The sequence below is a fragment of the Mesoplodon densirostris genome, chromosome 7, assembly GCF_025265405.1.
Source record: "Mesoplodon densirostris isolate mMesDen1 chromosome 7, mMesDen1 primary haplotype, whole genome shotgun sequence".
Taxonomy (NCBI): domain Eukaryota; kingdom Metazoa; phylum Chordata; class Mammalia; order Artiodactyla; family Ziphiidae; genus Mesoplodon; species Mesoplodon densirostris.
Window position 1 is genome coordinate 17,139,472 of NC_082667.1, and position 25,368 is coordinate 17,164,839.

General features: G+C 40.4%; 1 protein-coding gene across 1 annotated transcript in view; it reads right to left on the reverse strand.

Annotated features, from left to right (window-relative positions):
* Positions 1–584: 584 nt before the first annotated feature.
* Positions 585–25,368, reverse strand: part of HSD17B12 (hydroxysteroid 17-beta dehydrogenase 12) — a 169,452-nt gene continuing 144,668 nt past the window's right edge. Inside the window, exons 7-11 of the mRNA XM_060104367.1 lie at positions 25,212–25,246; positions 17,513–17,594; positions 15,798–15,863; positions 2,320–2,469; positions 585–2,060 (exon numbers count right to left, since the gene is read on the reverse strand). Of these exons, the coding sequence (XP_059960350.1) occupies positions 1,956–2,060; positions 2,320–2,469; positions 15,798–15,863; positions 17,513–17,594; positions 25,212–25,246 (438 nt within the window). The 3' untranslated portion in view covers positions 585–1,955. The remainder of the gene's footprint in view (positions 2,061–2,319; positions 2,470–15,797; positions 15,864–17,512; positions 17,595–25,211; positions 25,247–25,368) is intronic.

The window sequence follows — 25,368 nt, forward strand, 5'->3', positions numbered from 1 at the left end:
TATTGTACTGAAAGGACAATGAAAGAACAATAAATTAAAATCCAGTTTTCTATGTTGTGAGGAGAGCTGATTCTACAGTAATAATCAATACTAATCTTCTACTCTGCTCTTTGAGTTCAAACCTTATCTAGCACACATCAGACTATAAAATCAAGTCAATATAAAGTTAAGTCTAAAAATTATGCTTCACTATTTTGAAGGTTTTTGAGAACATTGGTTTCTCTTTTAGTATAATTTTTCTTTCATGTGCCTGGAAACATAGATTTTCATGTCATCATCTTCAACCTTGAGTGTCGAATACAAGAGGATACTTGCTAAGTTGAAGCAGTCAAGGCCATAGCTCAGAAGTTTTGAGATTGCTAAGGGATTTCCTAGCCAGATTACAACTATTTTCTAGATGGGATAAAAGGCGAAGTATTTTGTATACTTGCAAACCAATCCCTCCCCCTCTCTACCAACTGTCCAGCAAAAACCACCACCACAACAATTAACCAACAAATGTGTGAAAGCAAATAATATATTGCCCAGGTCATTGTGATTTCACCATTTCTACAACAAAATGAGAGAGAGAGAAAGGCAATGTGTTTTTCGTAAAGCTAAATTTATTCAATTTAAATGACTATTCTTTATTCTGAGATTATGTTCTTCTTATCTGGGGGATGCTAAAATGTCTTTTCTTTTATATAATAATGCCAATAGCAGACGGTAATTTGGGTTTTGCTGTTTTTGTTTTATGTCCTTAGCTGGCAAGTCTAAAAGCTAGAAACACTTAAATACCCCAATTAAAAATTTTTATTTATTTATCTGCAGATTTCCTGGTGCTTAAATCTCAGAGCCTGGGAACCATAGCCTAGGTAAAGACCTACCTTCTGTGTTGCATGTTTCACAACATTGAATTAATTTCTTAGCAAGTTCCCCAAACAAGTTATGAGGCAGAATAAAAGTAAGTCTTAATTTATATTAAACCAGTGCAAAAATGGGCTTAATTTCAAGCACCAAAGGAATATATTTTCAGTCAACACCATGGTTATAACATCTTTTATTAAAACTAATTGTATCAATATCTATAGGGTACCTATTTAAAAGTACAATGCCACTACTCTAATATCATCATTGTTCTAGGAGTAGCCTGGTGTCACATATGTGAGCAGTATTGGTGCAGTGCAGAAACAAAGAAGCTGGGGTCCAAGCAGGCCACCTTGCTGGGTCAGGGTTTTAGTGGCACTGAAGGAGCTGCCCATCAATGACATTTTGGCCCGTTTACCTTTATAAATCATACCATATAGCATTCAGTATTTACATACACTTAAACTGAGAAGGCATACGTATTAGAGGAAAGCATCTTTTAGTGGGCATGTGTCAAAAATAACTCTGTATTTCATCATTATTTTTCCATCATTAGCTACCCTTGAGAAAGGAAAGTTCCATAAAATGTACAAACCAGGACATACTTTTAGAAAACCTTACAGAGTGCTATGCAAATTGCAGTGTGTCCTCCCATAAGTAAATCAATTAATCCTCACTCCCTCAAAGTGTTAAAAACAAAAAAGGATAGCTGGCCATTGCTTTTTAAAGTCTGTTTCAGAGAAAATACAAGTATAATCATCACTGGCATTCTGGACCAGATGAAACTCTTAAGCCTTACATCTGACTCTATCATTCAGTGATTTGTTATAATTGTGTTCCTTCCTAGTAAGCAGTTCTTGCTAACGTTAGTTCTGTATCTATTTGATAGGGGCATTTATGTTACACTTCAAAATAACTCCTAGTAGCATCCAGAATATATGTCAGGAACTCCTGAAAGCAACTCTGCTTTCCTCTCAGTTATGACATTTAGCTCTATCAGTAACTGTTAATTAACATGACAACTGAAGATTTGGAGATGATGGGTGCCTTGCAGCAAACATGCCTAGGCTGGAACATCTGGTCAAGTTACTCAGCACAGTTACCAATGCTTAGTTCTTCTTAATTTTCTTCAGATAGCGAGCCCGGGTGGCGTTGCCTAAATTCATGGTCAATTTAAAATACAACCAGGAAGGCAGGCTTGAGATTACTGAGGCCTAGGGAAAGAAATGGGGAGATATGCAATTAAGGCTTACAATTTGAACTCATTTGAAACATATGATCTTATGTTTTACTATATTGTTGTTTTATTTATAGGTAGATTTTAGAGTTCTTGGGTGTACAGTTGAAAACAGATGCCTTGCTAGTAAGTCTAGACAATGTATATATGCTAATATACCACATACTATTTTGTGACTCAATGGGAAAGAAAACCCCAAACCAAAGTACTGATTTGGAACTTAAAAATCTACATACCATAAGAGAATGGATCAGGTATCCGTTGGTTCGGGATTGCACGCCGACGGTTTTAATGGCAGACTTCACAAACGTCTCTGAAGAGGGCTTATCCAAAGTTGGCTTTCGAATTTTAGCCAGTTTCGTAGCTACAAAGTAGGGCAGGACACTCTAGAATGGCAACATACCCCCCCCAGAAAAAACCATGCCACTGGTTAGGAAGGCCACAAACTCAATTCACACTGATGCTTGATTGCTCTTAGTGGCAGAAACATTCTGAAAAAATCTAAAGTCTGTATCTTTAGAGAGAGAGAAGAAAAGAGAAGCAGCTATCTAAAAGCTACCTTGATAGAACAAACGATAGCATAAAACAAGTTGTAAAAAAACAATCTGTCGGGCCTCCCTGGTGGCGCAAGTGGTTGAGAGTCCGCCTGCCGATGCAGGGGATACGGGTTCGTGCCCCGGTCTGGGAGGATCCCATATGCCGCGGAGCGGCTGGGCCCGTGAGCCATGGCCGCTGAGCCTGCGCGTCCGGAGCCTGCGCGTCCGGAGCCTGTGCTCCGCAGCGGGGGAGGCCACAACAGTGAGAGGCCCGCATACCGCAAAAAAAAAAAAAAAAAAAAAAAAAAAAAACAATCTGTCGGGCTTCCCTGGTGGCGCAGTGGTTGAGAGTCCGCCTGCCGATGCAGGGGACACGGGTTCGTGCCCCGGTCCGGGAAGATCACACATGCCGCGGAGCAGCTGGGCCCTTGAGCCATGGCCGCTGGGCCTGTGCATCCGGAGCCTGTGCTCCGCAACGGGAGAGACCACAACAGTAAGAGGCCCGCATACCGCAAAAAACAAACAAACAGACAATCTGTCAATACAACAGAGTTTGAGACTAGAGAAAGTATTAAAAATAAGCAGAAACATACCTTTTTGTGTATTTAGAAAGAAGGCATTAAACAAACCTAGGGAGCAGAGATTTGGGGCCGGATGCTTTCTACTCTGACTAAACAATATAGTTACAGAACCACCACATAGGAGATTTTTGACATTTGATGCCCCTAAAGAGATAATAATAATTTCCTCCATACTTTATGGTTATTAAGCTTGTTCTATCAGTTTTGGCCCCTCTAAAATAAACATTTCATGTTCTCAGCTTTGGGCTACCACTTTTCTTCCCTAGTTTCTTACCATTCTGCTTCTGAGTTTTATAAACTTTGCTATTGATAAGATAGGACCACCACTCTTTTCTTTTTCTTTTTTCTTGGTTGGGGGGAGACGGGATAACAGTATGGAAACAGCTTGGGTAACTAACAGACACTTCACAGAAGTGGTGTGGGATGACAAAGCTGGACATTACCTTTTAGGTTAGGGGAGCTGTTTCTTTATTTCTTATGCTTGCTATATTTTGGATATGTTTCAACACAGAATGCAAGGAAACCCTATTACAACGACTCCTGAGTCATGACACAAGCAGTTCCCTCTACAGTTTGAAATTACTTGGGCACGGTTGTACACCAAGGAGTGAATGTATTCTGCGTACCTGACATGGATGAAAGGAAAGGGTGTAAATTACAATGAAACTTCTATTAAGGAAGAGGATCTGTTTCAACACATGGTGGTCAAAATCAAAAACTTCATTACTAAAGGCAGAAATAAAATTGAGATGTACTCCAAACTATAGATTTTCTTCCTGCCAAGAGCTGGGGAGTTCCCATATCTCTTTGGTTTTATTTTGTATTTTTCCCATTCCCAAGTATGAGTCACCCTCCTTAACGGGTGAGCTGAAACTTCAGCCCACCTGTTAGAACCATGAGCCCAAGGGCCTAACCACTGTTACTCTCCAACTTTCTCCTTCTTAGTCCCTGCAGCCACAAACCCACACTAAGTAAACTAACTTCCCCAAAGTACTTCAATACCTGGGCCAACTTTGATTAGGTGACTTTTGGTTTTTGAGAATTTGTGTATTGGAATTATTACTCTACACTTATTCCTCACTTAAAAAGCAATTTTTTTTTTTTGGTCAAGCAGGTCTTTATTTTTAAACCCATGTTGCTGCAAGGATCCAGTATATGAGAGCACAAACCAAAGAGAGATCCCAGACTAACACACAACATGAAATGCAGAGCTCATGAGGCTCTGCCAATGGGTAGGGAAAGAAAAGTTTGTTCAAGCTGAGCAGCAAACAAAGCAAAGAGAGTGTATGCATATACTCGGACTCCAACAGTGAAGGGCCATAAGCAAATCCCATCACACCTCTATGACCCAGGTTTCCTGGCTACAAAAAAAATAAAGCTTGAAACAAAAACAAAAACCTTCCCATATATTGATCACAAGCCTGCCAAGAGTACTGTACAGTATTGAGCTTCTCAACATAAAGGTGGTCCACTCATTATACCTTCCAATTACAGAATTAGGTATTCTAATCCCCCCTCCCTCTCTATGTGGCATACATCGGACTGTTCTGATTTTGCAGAAGAATGAAGTCGCACTGCTTGGCTGAACCACTTGATGGTGCCACAAGTTAACAAACTCATCATTCGGCTAAACCATCCAGCTAGTCTAGAGAAGGTCCTGGCTCTTGAGGTGGGGACAACAGACGCATGTACATTCTATTCTGGAAAGGGTATTTATTTCTACAATGGTTTAAAATCAAAGCAGTTAACATGGCCTAGCAGAGGATGGGAAGAATTCAGAGATGAAATAACTTTTGAGCTAAGGCTTAATAATGTGGAGGAATCTGCCAGATAAACACATAAGGGAAGACCATTTTGTAATGGGAACAGCAGGGGCAAAGAAGAGGAGACAGAGCAGGATGTTCTCATGGAACTGCAGTTGTTCAGCCAGCACGGTTCAAACAGTGGAAATGTGGGAAGCAGGGGCAGAAGGAAGGCTAAACGGTGCAGAAAACGAAATCCAATCACCGACAGTATCGATTTCTAGAGCATAAGCTCTGTGACGACACAGTCTTACTCACCATTATATTGCCAATGCTTAGCCATTGCCATTGCCTAGCATGTAGTAGGAGTGCTAAGAAGATCTACTGAATGAATTAGCAACAGAACACTTCATTATGGACAGCACTGAATAGAGTACTGGGGTCCCTTTCTACTGCTGCTGCCCAGAAAATTAATGACAGGAGGAAGCTGACAATGTAGCATGAGAGTTTAAACCACAATTTCAGATATTCTAGAGCTTAAGCAAGGTTATTTATCTAAACAAAGGCAAACTTACAGGTCTTAGTTACTCAGAATTTTAAAAGAAGGAGAATTTCAAGTTACGTAAAAGTAAAGAAATATCTTGTTTTTTTAAAGAAATATCTGTATCTTATATGTCAAAATGTCATCTAGGTACATCCTTAAACAGTTAAACAAAAACCCAATAAATGATAATTAATCTACTTTTCCGGTTTATGCAGGGGAACATTACAGTGAACAGGTCAAGAATATACCCATACTTTTGTAGGGAGTATTTTGGGCAGAACAAATTTTTTAAAGTTTCTTATGCTCAACAATTTGCCATTATAAATACTGCCAGCTCGGAAACAGCGTGAACCTTGACAGCTACCCATGCAGGCAAGTGCCCTGGTCTTTGCACTTAGAATCCCAAACTGAAAATAATTAACCAGCCCATAAAGCAAAGCTTTTTTTGTCCTTGCTCAGCCTATTGAAAAAAGTCCCTGGAAACAAACTTGGTATCTTTTTTTCTCACCCACTGAGTAGCTTGCTGAGGTATCTGGTCTTTAGGGAACAGTTTAGGGGGCCTCGATTCAGGAACAAGAAGGTTATTACAACTTAATGTCACAGAACAAGAGAAAGATGGATGCCCAGGGCTGCATGGCAGATATTCAAGAATCAAACACTGAAACTTCTAACTTCACGTAGTAGCACATCTTTCACGTTGTCATCTGTGTACTAAATATGCCTTCTCAAATTTAAAAATGACCAGGACAACTTACACCCATGCTTTGGGAAACATGGGTCCAGAGAACGCCAGGCTCCAGTCTATTTACACAACATGGAATTCTCAAGACGGGGTCTAATCTGCCTTTTATGAGCACTAAGTTCACCAGTGAAGTCAGCACATATTCTTCAGGCAGAGGCTGAGGCTCCTATGAGGCATTTCAGGGAATCTTTTCTCTTTAAGTCTGTATATTCATCCTCCATTTCAGGATCTGAATAACTGTATGCATAGAGCCTAGTTTTGGAGTTTGTGTTATTTCACTTGCGGACCAGAAGATGAGCATTTCCACAAAAGGGCCCGTGATTATCTCATTGGTAGAAACCCTTGGCCTTACTAGAAAATGTTAGGAAAAAGGAATCATTCTGATGGAACAGAGATCCCTGATAACATGGCAATGAGCAAAGGCCCCACAGTAACATTAGGTATAAACCTTAGCACCTAAGCCCAAAATGAAGGAGTTAAAATGTTGTGCTCTACATAAAAAAATCCTTGATCAACACTGGCTGGCTGATAATCTTACAAATGACCTACCTCCAAATATGTGGAATTCATATGTTAACATTCAAAGGACAAAAGGGAAAACAGCATGTATTGAACAGGTCTTTCCTGAGCGCCTACTAGAACACTGTTTTAGGCACTTGGAATATAGTTATGGACAAAGACAAAGTCCCTGATCTTACTGAGCTTACATTTTAGTGGGGGGAAGGGGGGGCTGGTGCACACAGTCTACAAACAAATGGTTAAAAGAATGTATACAATATTGGCAGGTGATGATAAAAAGGAAGAAGAGGGCTTCCCTGGTGGCGCAGTGGTTGAGAGTCCACCTGCCGATGCAGGGGACACGGGTTCGTGCCCCAGTCCAGGAAGATCCCACATGCTGCAGAGTGGCTGGGCCCGTGAGCCATGGCCACTGAGCCTGCGCGTCCAGAGCCTGTGGTCCAGAACGGGAGAGGCCACAACAGTGAGAGGCCCACGTACCACAAAAAAAAAAAAAAAAGGAAGAAGAAAAATAAACCTGAGTAAAGGGTGGAGGTGATGGAGGCTCTTCCTGCAGGTGATCAAGAAAGGCCTCTGGGATAACGGTGACATGTATGTGATATGGTCACATATAAGCAAAGATCTCAATGAAGGGAGAGAGCAAGCCAAAAAGATACCTGGATAAAGAGCCTTAGACTGAAAGAAGAGCAAGTGCAAAGGGCCTGAGGTGTGAGTGTGCTCAGAGGGTTTGAGGACTGCAAGGAGGCCAGAGAAATAGCGGGGGGAGGGGGGGCACACGCTAATGTGGAACATCTGCAGTCAGAACACGGTGGGTCACAATAACTCTTGGTCTTACTCTGAAAGAGAGGAAAAGCCACAGGAGAATTTTCAGCAGAGGAGTAAGATGACCTGGATTATGCTTTAAAGAGATCACAGACTGGGTGGGGGGGCTATAAGCAGGGGTGGGAGTAGGGAGGCCACATAGGACGATGCTGCAAAAGGTCCAGGGCAAGAGATCGCGGTGGCAGTCATGAGAAGTGGTCAGACAGTGGATGTGTTTAAAGGGTCAACTAAAGTCAGTGAGATTCCCTGATGGACTGAATTTGCGGTGCAAGAGAAAGAATAAGCTGGATACGGCGGGGGGAGAAAACTTCAGCTTTGAAACCAGACAGACTTGGATTCAAATTCCACTTGACCACTTACTAGTCATGAGATCTTGAGCAAAATACTGAGCTTTATTTTCTTTCTTGGGGGATATAGCATCTTCCCTATTCTATTATTACGAGGATTTAAAAAAATTGTCAGTTAAAGAATGTGAGATTTAAACTCTGGTATGTATTAGAATTCTTTTCTAAGTTTTCTAATATTTATAATTTTCAGAATGGATTTAGAAAGAAAAAACTTGGCTGAGTTTTTATATCCTGTAAGAGGGATAAGAACACCATTTTCTATAGAAAATGACTGTGGTAACCAGCTGGATCTCTGAGTCCTTTATGGATACAGATTTAATGTGGTCTGAAGGACTAAAGGACATCTTAGGTTTTTAGTTCTTGTGGTATAACACTGCTGTAAAAGGCCAAGGAAAAAAGCCATTATCACTGACAAAAATGAGGATTCACCTAGTTGGAAGCAGTCTGGGTCCAATGATCCCAACAGGACTAATTTTACTATTCTTCAGCCATTTCTCAAAGTTGGTGCAGTTGACTAGATATGAATATTTCCTGTGAGAATCTTTCTGTTGCTTTATAGTTCTCTGTATTTAGACTCCATTTGCACTAAAGACACACGCCATTACCTCCTTTTATTGTCATTGGCAATTAACAAGAAAGATGGATGAGGACTTATGTTTTCAGTCCCGATGCGAATTTTTCTGTGTTTAGCTTTCTAGCTCTTTGAAGCCCAGTAGATCTGTATGATTACTCTAAGCGATAAAATGTTTTAACAAAATACAAACGACGAATATCTTCTTTCATTAACAAAATAAACTGGAATTTTGTTTGCTCCCTCATCTCAATTTGTCCGATTTGTTTTCTACATTTATTCTGACTAAAAGCTACATTTTTAACCGAATTAACAAAACCACCAACTCTCATCACCAAAAAGCAACAAGGCACTGGAAGATAGGACTTTAAGAGAATGGGGCCCAAAGAATTTCTCCATTATGGTAAATTCACACTTAAATGGAATATTCTTTTGCAATCTTTGTGCTAAGAGTGAGAAGCCCCCTTCGTTTTCAGGCCAGACCGGCTGAAACCTACACCCACCTTCTCTGGGTCTGGGGGGGTCTCCACCTGTGTCCTCACCTTTCCTCTGGTAAAAGGTCAGGTAAACTAAACCTCATGCGATGGTTTCAGTTAGCAAATGGTCTCCTTGTTGACAGCATTTCCAGAGACCTGGCTTCGCAGCTTCAAGGAAGAAAACTATGGTGCAGAGTAACACCCCGGGGAGAAGCAGGAGGGCACGGCAGAAAGAGCACAGATCATGGCGTTATTCAAACCCTCACGGTCAATCCGGATGGCTAAATTCTCCATACCTCCCCACATTACCCAACACAGCAGCCTCCTTTAGGTTCTTCATAGAGCGGATCACTATGTAAAATAATCACATTCATGTGTTTGTCTGCTTGCTATTGTCTGTCTCCTTCCCACTAAATATAAACTCTGCCACAGCAGGGACTTCATCTGTCTTTTTGCTATTGCATCCCCACCTCCCTAGTAGTTCCCTCTCAGTATTTCTTGACTGAAGAAACGTGGAACAAAATACACACCTCTGGTTTTGGACTTACTATCCCTTGTCGTTGTAATGTGTTTAAATATCTGTCTCTCTCTGTGGGTGCCCTGAGGTCAGAACCGTGTCTTATTCACTTGCTTCCTCCCTGCCTGGCTGAAGAGCTGGCCAGTGGCAGGCACTTACTGACCTTAGGCAAGTTACATGATTCCTATTGATTCTTGGCTTTCTGTCTGTAAAATGGGACTAGGTTAACATCTATCTTAAATGAGATAACAAAATAGGTGAAGACATGGGGCATATTGTAGATAGTCAGTAAATGCAAGTTTCTTTCCTTACTTCATGCTTATGTTTCAGAGTTTCCATTGTTTTTATTTATATATGCATTATCATGTGTCCCCACGTGCTAGAGGGGGAGGCTGAGTCTCAAGGTAATGAAGCAGCTTTCTGCGGGTTAGACCACTGAGGGGTGATACCAGAACTAAAACCTTGGTCTGCTGACTGTAGGCTCCGCATCCTTTCCTCACCGCCTCTAAGCACACCAGTAATCAATGTGGTCTGCATAAAACCACAGCCTGGACTGAGGGAGTTAAGACTTCTTACTTTGAAATGGGTAAATATCCGGGTAGGGCTTCATGAATTCTTTAGCATCAAAAAGCTCTTCATAAGGCAGGTGTGTGAAGAGTCATTCATTGCTGGATGCTAAATCTAGGGGAAACTGTGAGAGGGGGCAGGACATCTGCATGGTTTTCAAAGTGTCTTCCCACAGACTGCTTATCAGTGCAAGGGAAAAAAACAGTAACGCTACAGCAGAGAAACTGGGTAACCCCTTGACTGAAGGGTCGAAATCAACATCAGCAATAAGGGGCAGATGGATATCATGTGTCTCTGGATGTGATGCCCTGAGAAGGACACAACGTCACATATGTCATTTTGGCCAGGGAAGCATAACCTGAATCTAACCATGAGGAAGCATCAGAGAAACCCCAAGTGAGAAATGTTTGATTATAAAGAGCAGAGGAGTACTGTCCTCTTCAAAAACGTTAATGTCCTAAAAGACAAAGAAAGGCTATGGATGTATTCCAGATTAAAGGAAAGTAAAGAGACAGGAGAACTATATAATACCTGGTCCTAGACTGAATTCTTTACAGGAGGGTAAAAAATGCTATAAAGAATACTATGAGGGGGAGTTCCCTGGTGGGCTAGTGGTTAGGATTCTGGGCTTTCACTGCTGTGGCCCAGGTTCAATCCCTGGTCAGGGAACTGAGATGCCACAACCCGTGCAGTGTGGCCAAAAAAAAAAAAAAGAATACTATGAGGTCAGAAATTAGAATACAGATGGTAGGTTAGATGAAAATACTACATCAATGTTAATTCTAAAGTTGGTAACTATATTGTGATTATTTATAAGGGTATCCTTATTCTTTGGAGATACACACCAAAGGATCTGGAGGTAAAGAAACATGACATATGCAACTCACTTCCCTATGATAAAACAAATGGAGTAAAATGTTAACAATAAGTGAATCTGCATAAAGAGTATTGGGGTGTACTTTGTACTATTCTTATTTTTACAAGCTTTCTATAGATTTGAAATTATTTCCAAATAAAAAGTTTTAAAAAAATAAGGCGGCCTGTGAAAGTTTTACAGAATAAGAGTTCAAGGAGTATAGTTTTAGGATGTCATCTTAGTTTCAGCTATTTCTTACTTGCTTAGTATTAAGAGACAGAGCCCTGTACTGGGGCCCACCAACTAGCCAGTCAGAGCACTTTGGATTTGGCCCTTTGAAAGAGGCATAATTTTGATTGGGTTTTAGTTATAGGGTAAGAATGAGAACAGATCATTCTCACCAACAGAGCACACTTTCCATGAGACTTACAAAGATGTACTTCTTATCCTCTATTCAAACATCAACGGAGTCGAAATTCACCTCTAGGACGTTTATATCACATGTTGTTACTACTATTTATTTGTGTTTCCAGGAAATGCTTATATATTAGCAAATCTGAATTCATGAAGAAAATTTTAAATGCTCTTACAAAATTACAGGAAAGAAGTTGAGGGAAAGATGGGGAGAGAAAAAAGCAAAGAAAAAAATATTAACAAGGAATTAATACAAAACGAGCTGGGATTTGAAAATCATACTCTCTTCCTCTCCCAAAAGAGCAATCTGTTGTATCTTCACATGGAGGTAGACCTAAAAAGAGCATTTGCCTTCCAAAGATTAGAAGAAACTGAATTTTGGTATCATAGCATTAGCTTGGAAACCCTCTAGAGTTTGAAAATTCAAGACCAGAGGCATATGGGAGCAACAGAAGAAGCTCAAAAGACCTTAAAAACAGAGGACTGTGCACCACCAAGCATGGCCATGCATAGCCAGGGTCCTCTGCGATGCCAGCAAATGGCAGGTCTCTGGTGTGCCCCGCATTACACGTGCCATTAGCAACACAGAGACAAACACGATAAAAAGTCTGTTCTCAAGAATACACTGGAGTGGGGGGAGTCCTGGGCCAGAGAGTATCAGGCAGAGGTATACAATAAGGAATAAGAGAGCAGAAGGGAAGGTGTAACCACAAGTGCCCAGCGGCCAAGATAAGGTTTCCCAGGGCAGGTGAAATGAGGCTGAAGCCCTGAAAGACGGGCAGGGGCTGCAGGTTCCGGTGCGAATGGGGCAGGGAGGAGATGTGGAGAGGAGACTTGCAGAGGAGCGGGGGCAAAGGCGTGCCAGCAGAGGAGCCAGTCAGGGGCACCGCAGAGGGCAGAGCATGCACTGGACACTACAGTGTCCGCTCTGGTCGGAATGTAGGGTGGCGTGATGGAATGGCAAGAGGCAATGGCCTCGTGGGGTCTGAATTCAATCCTCAACATGACGGGTGGCCACTGGAGGACACTGAAGGAAAGCAACATCATCTGACTTGTTTTTAATAAGATCACCCAGGAAACAGTATGTGGGATGGAGTGGAAGGGAAAACTAGCTGATAAATACTCCTAGTCCAAAACAACGTGCAGACACAACATACCACCAGAGAAAAACCAATCATTTTTTAACTGAGCTTCATTTAGACCAGATTTTTTTTTCTTTAATCCCTTTGGTCAGAATTAATATGAGATTCTCTTCTACTTCAGAGTTTTGATGTGTTCACACAGAAATAACAACTGTACTTCTCCTTACAAACATTTCAGTTTTTGTTTTTTTCACTAAATTTTCACTAAATTCATTCTAAGTTTAAACCATGAATGAATTCCTATGAAGGAAGAGAATGATCAATGAAATTACATCATTTATAATTCACTATTAGGAAAAAATAAAAATTTGTCAATGTAAAATATTTCAGAAAACAAATGCTAATGTGCTTTTGTAGTAGCTGTTAGTCACAGCAGATCAATAGGCAGACCATATGCAGAAAAGATCTTTGAGGGAAACCAGACTTAAAAGTGAGAGACGAAACAGTCTTGTCTGTTCACGGAATTTGAGAAATTGATCATCTATACTCACAAGGCCTAAGACTCCCTTTGTCACTGAAACACTTGAAGCTTCTGGTCACACTGACTCTAGGTCACCCACCAATGGACCTTTAAGATTCCTGCCTGCTCTCAGTAGTGTTTAAAAATTGTTAATAGCGTGAATATAATAGATTCATCACAATGAGAAAATGGCACCATATTGTGTGGCACATGATGCCTGACCTCCCCTGAGTGCTTTACTGATTTCCTGTCACCAAAATATAACACGTTCTACGTAGCAGGTTCAAACTATTAGCATTAAAGTGACTGGTGTCAAGGAAGCGGGAAAAGGGAGCGTATGGTAGCTCCGTATAAAATTCAAGATTCTCGAAAACCCTGTCCTCCCCAGGGTACCCTATATTTATGTGGAGCTGCAAATTGGAATGACACCAAAGGGCTATGACATCGAAGGATCCCTTGGGGGAGACCTCAGGTAAGGATTGAGGGGAAGCAGGCTCTAAACTGACCCTGGAAGACGAGGAAACATTTACCCTAAAGATATAAGGGAGGAAGTGGAACTAAGCAGCCCAGCACCTTCTGGTTTGTGGCTGCCTAAGCAGATGGATCCAATAAGTCTTCAGTGCTGTCCTGAAGGCCTGGAGCAAGTAGCCCTGTGGTTAAGAACAAAGGCTTTGGTGCCAAACAGACCTGGACTTGAGTCCAGTTCAACATGAGCAAGTGGCTTAACCTCTCTGAACCCCAACTTCCATAAATTTAAAGATGATGATGATCAACACCATCTTATAAGATCATTATGAGATGCAATGAAATACATGGATACCTATGAAGTGCTAAGCATTGTTCCTGAAAAGTATCCCCTCAAATATTACCTATTATTATTATGATTGATCATTTGAGGCTTCAGGGTGCAAAAAGGAAAATACTAGGCTCACAGAATTAAAAGCCATAATGAACACTGGATGTGTGAAGAGGTGGGGGCAGGTCGTGGATAGGAGCAGGAAAGGGGTAAGAATTGCAAACTCTCCCAAGACATTGTTGAAAATGTGCCTAATCATGGAAATACTGTGCACCATTATTTCTTTGTGTTGAGCAATAGCTGATTTGAGACTGACACCCATAAAAACCTCTACATTTGCTTCCTCTTGTATTTTGTACTGTAGTTTCACAGCATTGTATCTGTTAGCTACATAATAAAATCAAAGGTCTCTATAAAAATTAAGTCAAAATGGATCAAAGGCCTAAATGTAAGAGCTAAAACTATAAAACTCTTGAAAGAAAACATGGGGGGAAAATCAACTATACTTCAATAAAATTTTTTTAAAAACAGGGGAAAAGCCTCATGACATTTGACTTGGCAATGATTTCTTGGATATGACACCAAAAGCACAGGCAACAACAACAAAAAATAGATAAACTGGACTTCATCAAAACTTAAAACTTTTGACCATCAAAGGACACTATCCATAGTGAAAAGGTAACCCACGGAGAGGGAGAAAATATTTGCAAATCATATACCTAATAAAGGGTTAATATCTAGACTATATCAAGAACTCCTACAATTCAAAAATAAAAAGCAAGCAACCCAATGAAAAAATGGGCAAAGAACTTCAATAGACATTTCTCCAAAGAAGACAGCCAAATGGCCAGTAGACACTTGAAAAGATGCTCAACCTCACTAATCACTGAGGAAATGCAAATCCAAATCAAAACCACAATGTGATACCACTTCACACTCATAACAATGGCTACTATAAAACACAAACAAAAAGACAGTAACGAGTATTGCTGAGGATGTGAAGAAATTGGAACCCTTATGCATTGCTGGTAGGAACGTAAAATAGGGCAGCTACTATGGAAAACAGTAAGGCGAGTCTTCAGAACAAACAAAAAGAATGATCATATGATCCAGCAATTCCATTTCTGGGTACATATCCAAAAGAACTGAAAGCAGGGTCTCAAAAAGATAGGGGTATACCCATGTTCACAGCAGCCAAGTGGTGGAAGCCTCCCAAATGTCCATCGACAGATGAATGCATAAACACAATGTGGTATATACACGCAACGGAATTATGAAGGAAATTCTGACACATCCTATAACATGCATGAAGCTTGAAGACATTATGCTAAGTGAAATAAGCCAGTCACAGGAAGACAAATACTGTAGGATTCCACTCACATGAAGTACCTAGTGTGGTCAAATTCAGAGACAGAAAGTAGAATGGTGGTTGTCAGGGGCTGGGGGGAGGGGAAATGGAAAGTTATTGTTTAATGAATACAGAGTTTCAGTTTTGGAGGATGAAAAAAGTCCTGGAGATGTAAGGTAGTAATGGGTGCACAACAATGTCAGTGTACTTAATGCCACTGAACTGCATACTTAAAAGTGATTTAAATGGTGTTTTCGGTGATGCATATTTTACCACAATTAAAGAAAACTAAAAGATCACTACCACACCTATATCATCCTGTTGTATGCAGTCATCCTCGTGCTAGTAAAACTCAGTTTTATTCAGCTCTCTCCTCTCTTGTGATTATTATACAGAGGCTTTGGAATAGTCACGGCACTCCTTGCATACGTGGCAGCTGAGAGATATTGACAGTCTAATTCTTTCAAAATAAGATCATAAGAACTTACAATTATTATGCACCAACTGTTTATGCTGCATAGTTCTACTTTAGGTATTACCAATTAAAAATTCTAGGAAATAACTGTTTAAAATCTAGACTTAAGTGCATAAAGGAAAAGAAACCATGTCTTTAATGGTGTGCTAACGTCACATTCACTTACTTAGGAATGTGATTTTCTTTCGTTGCCAAGACAGCAACAGTTGCTGTGGAAACCACACAAAAACAGGGATACTTAACTGAAACAAACTCCACTCACCTGCACAAAGATGCCCTTGCTCTTATATTCCTCATGGAGGCACCTAGAGAAGAAATCTACAAAAGCCTGGGAGGGGGTGGGAGTGAGAACACAAACACACATATTACATCAATCTGCCTGATCTGTAGCCATGGAAACAAAAACAATCAACTAACCATTTAACACTATAGTTTCTAATCATTCTTTTCATTTCAAATGCAGAAGGGACCTTAAAAAAAAAAACCTTCAAAACCTCAAGTTTTCTTTATCTGCCACTAAATTAAGTATTCTCTTACCAAATATAATATCCAGATCAAATGCTGATTTAACTGGAAAAGGCACTTCTTATCTTTTCTTTTTTCAGAAAATGACTTTCCGAGAAGAAACGTCTTATTATATAACAAAGGATGCGTTCCTCCTCCCCACTTGCCATTCAAACAGAAACACAGTATGAATTCTGTTCAAGTCTGTTCTATGGGGATTTTGTTGTCAGTAAAGAAAAGAAAAGAGCAAGCGTCCTCTTGGCCCTTTGGGATGGCAAGATCCAAGAAGTGTAGAGGTGAACGTGACAGCCCATCTTCTTCCAACAGAACAACTTTAAATCTATTTGTAGAATATAATGTGCCATTTTTTACAAAGGTGGACTCAACCTCAGGCTTGCAATGCAAAGTATCAGTGATGACTCTAACTAGGGTCCTAATTTGTGACAGTCTTGTGTCCGTGGAGTAGAACAGGCAAGAACAAGTTGAAGTTCACCAGTCGCTTCAAGAAACATGGTGCTCATTTTAAACATGCCTACTGCATGTTTCAGATATACAGAAAGCAAGCAGATTGCAGGGCTGGGGGAGGCGGAGCCAGGCTTTTTCAAAATACAGTGCGTAGTCACTTTAAGTTTTTCCAGGGGACAAAGAGCCAAGTGAAAAAGAGGGCAGGCGTTTTGCTCTTTTCCTTTCCTGTCATATTGCAAGCTCTTATTGTGCATTTTATTTTGTTCATTTTCCCCTAAAAGCTTGTTTAATTTCAGCATCCCAATGGTCATTTTTATTTCAGAGATGTATCCTATGCTTCAACAACGTATTTGAAAATGATGCTATGGACCTGCAGGCGGTACAAAATGCATTCTAAATTACTGTCCTAGTAGTAACGTGAAAAGAGGTGAATGGTGATGTGGTTTAAAATTATGGCATCTCACAGAGAGGTCTGGAAAATTCTTGTCTCACTCCAGAAGTGGCAATAAATATCTGTGAACTTTGAAGAATGTGGCAAAAACTCATACTCTCCCCATCTATCTTGTGCATACTATGTATCTATGTGCTGACTAGCTGCGATCCTTCTAAGCTCTGCGGACTTGGCACTTAAGCTGTATGCTGAGTCATTCATGAATCAAATCCCCATTCTTAGACTCATTTATGTTATGTTCTGAACAGCTGAGCTAACTGGCCCAGACCAAGCTCCCTGTTGGGAAGTACGAATACCAATTTTAAAACCAGTAAACTACTGGGAGAAAAAAAGCATCTGCAGATCTGAGATCTTGGTGCCTCATTTGTAAAGTTGATACCAGTCAGTGTATCTCCAGCTCTGGCTCCTCTGAAACTAGTGCTGGCTATTTTCCTTTTCTTCTCAGTCCATTTGAAAACTGCTAAGGCTAGAACTTCAAGAAAGTTCCATGCCCATTTCTCAGACTGAAAAGTATTCGTTATTCTTATTCTGACACAATTTACTAAAAAATTGTTCACCTTGGTTGCAGAGTACACGGTCAACAATGGAACTGGGTACATGCCACTGGCAGAGGAGATGTTCAGAATTGCCCCTTTAGATCTAAAAAGGAAGATGCAAGTAAACAGAATGAAATCATATATACAATTGTTTATAAATTACAGATCTAGATATCTAATTATTTGAAACAGAATATCCTGGCTGTTTTTCTAACACACATCTCTCCTTGCCTTTCATCAGCACGTGACATGCTTGGTCATTGAATGAGGCATAACTCAATCAACTAAAAATAGCTCTTCTTTGCAATTAGCTCATTTCTCAGTCTTAGTAATCAGGGGCATGACCAGATTAGATCTTCAGTCTCCTCCAGTTGATTTCTATTCTCTGGCCATAGCACCAAGAATTCTTACTCTTAAAAACACTCTCATACTCCTTGTATGCCTTTAATTTGGCATATCACCACATACTATCATGCTGTCATATTTAATCATTCTATGAGTATAAACATTCTTCTCCCTCAAAAAAACCATAAGCTTCTAGACCTCAGAGCCCTTATCTTACACTTTTCCTCAAAATACTCTGCACGGTCCTGAGCATGTAACAGGTACTTACATGAATGAATGGTTATGTCCTGCTCTCAGGCACTAAATGCAGAGTTGACTCTAAAATCATGCGACTCCATAGTTCATCAAACCATATTCTTTTGCGAAGAGGCAAAGCTCAATTTCTACTGTAACTTTTAGTGACTAATGAAAGTTCAAAGTCAGAAAGTTACCAGGAATTACTCATTCTACAAATAAATGAAAATTAGTTTGAGGAAAGCAATGCTGTAAAAACATACAAGTTGTCAGCAGTCGTATATGGCTTGTGTAAAGTGTGAAGTTAGGGTTTTAGGAATTTTAGACAGAATTAACAGCCAGCTTTTCCCCCTCAAATCCATTCTTTTCAGGGGAGTTGGTCCCCTTATTCAGCTATTGCTATCTGCCCCACCTGCCTCCTGCCCTCTAGATGAGGTTCCTTTCCTTCAGCTTAGTTTCTCATTATTCTTGGTCTGAATTTACTTCCTAAGGCCTAATTTTTAAGTATTTTTTTAAAAGGATGATACAGACTCCTCTTATACAAAATAATAAAAGAAACATGATTAAATGGCATCTAAGTTATTCTAGACAGAAATCTGAAAAGAAATAATCCCCAAAGGTCACCCAGTCCATCTGCCAGCCTCTAGGCGAGATGCCACTTCAACCATCAAATGAAGTCTGGACCCTCCGCTTAATGAGTCACTGAAAACGAGCTGTTGTTTTTTGTTTCTGTTTTTGAACTGAAGTCCTTATTAATAATAGTTATACACACTTTCCTAAGTGGCGAAATCCATTAACACGTTGGACACAGAAATCAAATCTCAAATTTTAAATTGTTATATTACAGTTTTGAAGAAAGTTGGAAATATTTAGTCAATGTATTAATTATACCATTCTTGTAGTTTTTGCTTGCATCTCTCACACAGACAGAAAAGGCTTTTCTTTTTAAATTTTAAGAGAGTAAGAATGCCTATCAGGAGTTAGAACCCAATTACTCTAAGGTTAAAAACTGGTGAATTAGCAATGAGTATCTAGTAATTTCATTTTATCTATATTTGTGAGATAGTCCTTTGATTGAAATGGGTTAAAAACCACCCATCTCAGTAATGGGTTACTGAGACTTTTAATACAGTATTAATTTATGATATTTAAAATATCTTTTTAAAAATTAATTATTTATTTTGGCTGTGTTGGGTCTTCCTTGCTGTGCATGGGCTTTCTCTAATTGTGGTGAGCGGGGGCTACTCTTCGTTGTGGTGCATGGGCTTCTCGTTGTGGTGGCTTCTCTTGTTGCAGAGCACGGGCTCTAGGCCCACGGGTTTCAGTAGTTGTGGCACGTGGGCTCAGTAGTTGTGACTCACAGGCTCTAGAGCACAGGCTCAGTAGTTGTGGCGCACGGGCTTAGTTGCTCCGAGGCATGTGCGATCTTCCCGGACCAAGGCTCGAATCCATGTCCCCTGCATTGACAGGCGGATTCTTAACCACTGCGCCACCAGGGAAGTCCCGTAAAATATCTTTATCTTTTATAGGGTGTTAAAAATGTTCTCAAATTAGATCATGGTGATGATACACTCTGTGAATATACTAGAAACCATCACATTATATGCTTTAAATGAGTAGATTTTATGATATGTCTCAATAAATCTATTAAAAAAGAGAAAGAGAAAGTGAAATATATTTATGATATACTGGAATGCATCACCTTTAAGCTAAGGGCAGATCCCAATTAAGTAGAAGCTAAGAAAGCTATTGTATCTTCTGCAATACAATATGCTTTCTGAGAAGTAACCCCAAATCCTGACAAGTTGCACCCCATCCTGAGCCCCAAGCATCCTTGTAGGTTTAGGTAGTGCTTTATTTTAATGTTTTCTCATGTAACCAGGAATTGCTATGTCCTCACTCATTCACAGCAAGTGAAGAAAAGCCAATTTGAAGTAGTTGTAGAAGATGCTGTTTTTCACTGTAACCTATCACTGCTGGTTTTATCAGCAGGATTATGGGCTGGATGATACTCAAATTGGCTGAGGTGGCTGCATGTGCCCTTGAACAAGAATCTTACATTCTTTGATTTCCTTCCACACAAATGAAATACAGTTGAAAAGTCTTCCAAAATTAAAGTTTAAATGTTATCAAAAACATTTTAAAAATTAAATCTTGACCTCACCAAAATTGGTTCCTAAAACTTCACTCACCAAAGCAATGATTTCAATACAGGAAAATTTATTTAAAGATAATAAAAACCTTGTTCCTGGTTACAAAATTAATACAGACCAATAGTCAAATATGCCACAATTATGCAAGCATGTGCTTTGTTTACTCCTTGAGGCAAGTGAGATTTTTCTTTCTCATATATTCTACCCTAATTTAAAATTTCTAGGGGGTAGAGTTAGTTTGAGTTAGTGAAAAGTCAGAATTGGAAGGTACCTTATTCAAAACACCATATTTGCACTCTAAAATGCATGAAAGCAAATCCAACACCAACAAAGTATAAAGCGAGAACGCAGTAGATCTAAGTAAACACTAAAAGGATAGCATTTATCACTGCACCAAAATGACAGTAGAGAAAACACCCCTTCCACAAAAACACTGTGCTACGAAGGTTTGTCTCGCAAAAACCTTCCCCCCCACACACAACAGCATAAAAGTCTCTCTCCCTCTCTCCAAGGATAATGATATTCGACTTAGTTTTGTCTGAATCACAAATGACACACTTGTAGAGCTGTCTCAATCCTTGTACTGTATACAGTGTCTCTTCTTTACGTAGAGATGGAGATGAACATTTGGGACCACGAGGCACAAAGGACTCGCCTTTAAAATCAACCACTTTAGGGCCTCCCTGGTGGCGCAAGTGGTTGAGAGTCCGCCTGCCGATGCAGGGGATACGGGTTCGTGCCCCGGTCTGGGAGGATCCCATATGCCGCGGAGTGGCTGGGCCCGTGAGCCATGGCCGCTGGGCCTGCGCGTCCGGAGCCTGTGCTCCGCAACGGGGGAGGCCACAACAGTGAGAGGCCCGCATACCGCAAAAAAAAAAAAAAAAAAAAAAAAAAAAAAAAAAAAAAAAAAAATCAACCACTTTGTCTAGCGCTAATCCCCCATCTAAGCAGAATTAGTGACGTCAAACCAGTTTCCATGGCACAGCCAGACTCATGACAACTCTGTTATATGAAGCAGAGGGACAAAATGGGCTGCGCTTAATTGCACACAGAAACAAACATAAAACCAAACCCTGGTTAACCTCTCATTTTCTGGGGACTTGGGGAACAATTCTAAGACTGGAAGGTACATTGAGAATATTTGCTGAAGTTCCATAATGAAGACTCATGATGCTCATATTTCAGCACATTTCTAGTTTGTTATGACAAATATCCAAATAAACAAGTCAAGTAATATTTTCTGTGATACAACATTCTTAATTCATCAGGTTGCTTTCTTGCTAACAGCCACACGATGGTGTCTCAGTGGTGTAAGTTATTGAGGATCTACTAGAATTAAAATACTGCAAAAAAACAAAGCAGAAAATACCACTGCAGATAAGGAAGCACCTTTTCATCCAAAATTATTCTCTTCAATGACTAGCCCTCCCACAAGCGAGACATTAAACACACAAAACCCTATAAAATTCGGTACCTTATATTTATAGCCTCCTATAGCTATGCTTTCTAGACTTTCCTCTGTCCTGTGAAATCCCCAATTAGAAAACTCTCTTTAATGATCACTTGGATAAAAAAAAAATTCCCAAGCCTCTTTTCTTCCTTACATGCCCCACTATTCTATCAGACTGTTGTAGTATCCTTGTGCACAGCTCTTACAAAAATACTATTGTCGTAGAGGAAGTGATAGGTCTTCCCTGAAATAAGTCACTGATTTCTGCCTTCCTTGGGACCCTCTCATCACTGCTCCACACTGCAGGTGAGAGGGGGAAGATGGGGAGGCGTAAATGCTGCTGTTAAGCAATGGAACACAGGGTCGATCCTAATGTGGACTGCTTACTTGATACAGAGTGTGACTGCAGACAAGGGAGATTGTACAAAAAAGACTACATCCCAATTCTTCATATTTTCACTTCTTATCAGGGAGCAGATAAGTGTGCTCTTGGAGGGTCATTACTTTTTTTTTTTTTAAGCTTAAACATAACACAGAAATTGGTACAGACAGTTCTCTAACAGATTCTCAAAAAGACTGAGAAACATATCGAAACAGGGTTCCATGTCACAAAAGAATCCTGGATCACGGAGGTCAGATATATAATTAGAACCAGCAATCCAAATACATTATACAAATATTGCTTTGTGGAAGAAAGTTTGCAAACATTTCCCACATGAAAGAGAACTGCCTGCCCTAAAACACCATAACATGTCATAATTCCACCTTAAGTAATACAGTATGAAAGGGGCTATTTTTAGCTTTTCCATGGTTGTTATGGCAACCACCTCCTGGCTCCAGCTGTACAAAATGTTTATAATTCCAGGGAAGTGGAAAGAGCAAGTTTCCTCTATAACATAATTATGTACTTTTTACTTGTATGATAACAATACCTTAGTTTGATTATAGAGACTTGTTTAGTGATAGTCAGCTGGCCCTAGGCTATAGTTCTAGAGTTTGGAAAATCGCATACATCAGAAGTAGAATCAGTGAAAGGGGAAAAAACCCACAACAACAAAGAACCCTGCGGTTCCTCAATGGAGATACGAAACCTACGTATGGTAACCAACCATAGTTATGTCATTTGGGGATGGTGTAAAGGGCAGGTTATAAACAAATCACTTGTAATACGTAAGTAAGAATGCTTTCAGGTGATCTGTGAACTCAGAGTCTTTCTTTCTTCTTGGGCACACAGCTAATGACATTTCTGGCCTCCCTTGCAGTTAGCTGTAGCCTGTGACTGAGTTCTAGACAATGGGATGAGGGCAGAAGTGAGGGACATCACTTTTAGGCCTGGCCCATGAAACCACCCATAAAATCATCCTTCCTCTCTCTTCCCTCATCTGCTGGCTGCATGCAGATGTTTCTGCAGAGAACCGCAAGGCCCAAGAGAAGAGTGGACCCCCCTCACCCCAGATGGAAGGAGCCTGAGATCCCTGGCTGACTGGGTAGAGTAGAGCCCCGATCACTGATCCACACCAAACTGTGACGTGAGGGGAAAATCAACCTTTAGAGTGAGATTCTGGGGTGGTCTGTTATAGCAGTTAGCCTGCCTTGACTAATATAACGAGTAACTCCTTTAACTCAAGCAGACATAGCTGTTCCTTCTCCTATCCAAAAGTACCGATTCATAAAACCCACTTACATTTCTGACTAGTTCTTAGCAGGTGCCACAATCACCCCTGTGACATCAGTTTCAATACCTAGCCTATGATGGCTTTCCACCAGATCATTTCGCAACCCCCGTGTAAAATCAATTTGATTTCTTAAAGGCAAGGATCCAATTCATCTTCTGTATGATAAACTTTACTCAGTGAATGCCTGTTGAAACAGATGGATCCTTTCCTTTGCATTCTTTGTCTTTATCTAAGGCTCCAGCTACAACTGTGATCGTGGCTGCTAGGTCTACAGAGAGGTGTGAGCACCTTGTGTCTGTATCATTTACTAACTAATTATGTAGCCTCATGGCACTCAGTTTCTTTGGATCTCACTTTTTATGTCAAATGAGGGGGGGGTTAGTCTCAATTAATTTTAAAGTACTGAAATTCTCTGACTCTTTGAATCTAATTCTTCCTGGTCATAACCAATATCTTTTGATGTGATTTTTACCAACACACTTAAAAATTCCTTTTACAGTACCTCTGTGGTATATTAATTTCTTCTTTAATGGATGGAATGTACTAACCTGAACTAATACTGTGTCACTTGCAGATATCCAAACTAGAATTAAGTTGATGACCCAAACTTCATCCCTCTTGAGTTCTATGCTGTCTGCCCTAACTCTCTGTAATATTCTAGGATTCTGGTCTAGTTTTACCACCATCACTTCCATACCTGACCATCAGGGGCACACTCCCACTGTAGCCATCAATAAGTAGTTTAAAGGTTTTAAAGGGGAATTTTACTAAAATAAAGCAATTAAAATATACAAAACCACATGTAAAATGCATTACGAAGAAAGAGCCTTGCTACAAAGTAGCTGAGAGAAAAAATGGATTCCTAACTTCAGTGTCCTCATTTGTATGATGGTGGGAGGCTATCGAAGTTAAATGAGCAAACATATATCAAGTTCTCATCCAACACCTGGCACATAACATGGAATCAATAAACACGAGCTGTAAACCCTGCCTAAAGCTGACCATGGAGGTTTCTTCACAGAAGTAGGGTCCCTGGGTCTCCCCTTTGCAAAGCTGTGACTCCTTTGGATCTCTTCCAAACTCAAAGTTATTTTGCAGAGGAAGGATGACTGTGAAGCCCTCAATTTAGCAAATGACCAAGCAAGCCCAGCTCTTTGCAACAGGTTTTCTTGGAAAGCTTAGCCATCACTCAGGCTTCTCTAAGGGAGGAACAGAGCTTAATTACCATCTGACACTTCACACTATTTCCAATGTAAGGACTTAGCAACACATTTCTCAATAAAAATGAAGACATCTAGCATATCCTAGTGGAACCCCATTCAAACTGGAACACAGCTGGGGCTAGAGGACACAGCCTCTTCCTCCAAGGGCAAGGGTGGGGGCTGACATCTTACAATCACTTTCTAACATGCCCATGTCCCTCATACATCCATTCTCCCAGTAAGAACAGAAAACACCAGAGGATGGATGGGGTCTCGCTGCATCAAAGTCCACTGATTTGGGCTCTGAGAGCATAAAGCTTTAGGAAGGCATTCCCCGGAATATCCTAGCAACTCCATCCGCCCCCTCAGAACAGCAGGCAATTGAGTGAGTGATGGTGACTCAAGCAGACTTTTTAATCCTGATGTAAAGGAACCACACAACCCTGGAGAGGGAAATAAAAAGGGAATCGAGTGGAAAAGGCCTCCACCACCAGATGACTCATGCTCCACCGTGTGACTCGCCTGGCACATTACTCTGTCACTAAGACATGGAGGAGAGGTTCATTAGTCACTTTAATGAATTTTTCAAAGTAAGGATTCTCCCTATAAATAACCATGAGCTCTGTTGCTCTAGTGTTTGTGTGTGAGCTTATGACTCACCTTTCTACCATGCCAGGCAGTACCAACCATGTCATCTGCAAAAGAGAAAAACAAAACATCAGTGAGGATGCAGGCTACACAGAGAGTGGAGAGAACTCACCCACACAAACAGGGAGGGAATCACGAAACCACTCGCCACTTCTACAGACAGCAGTTA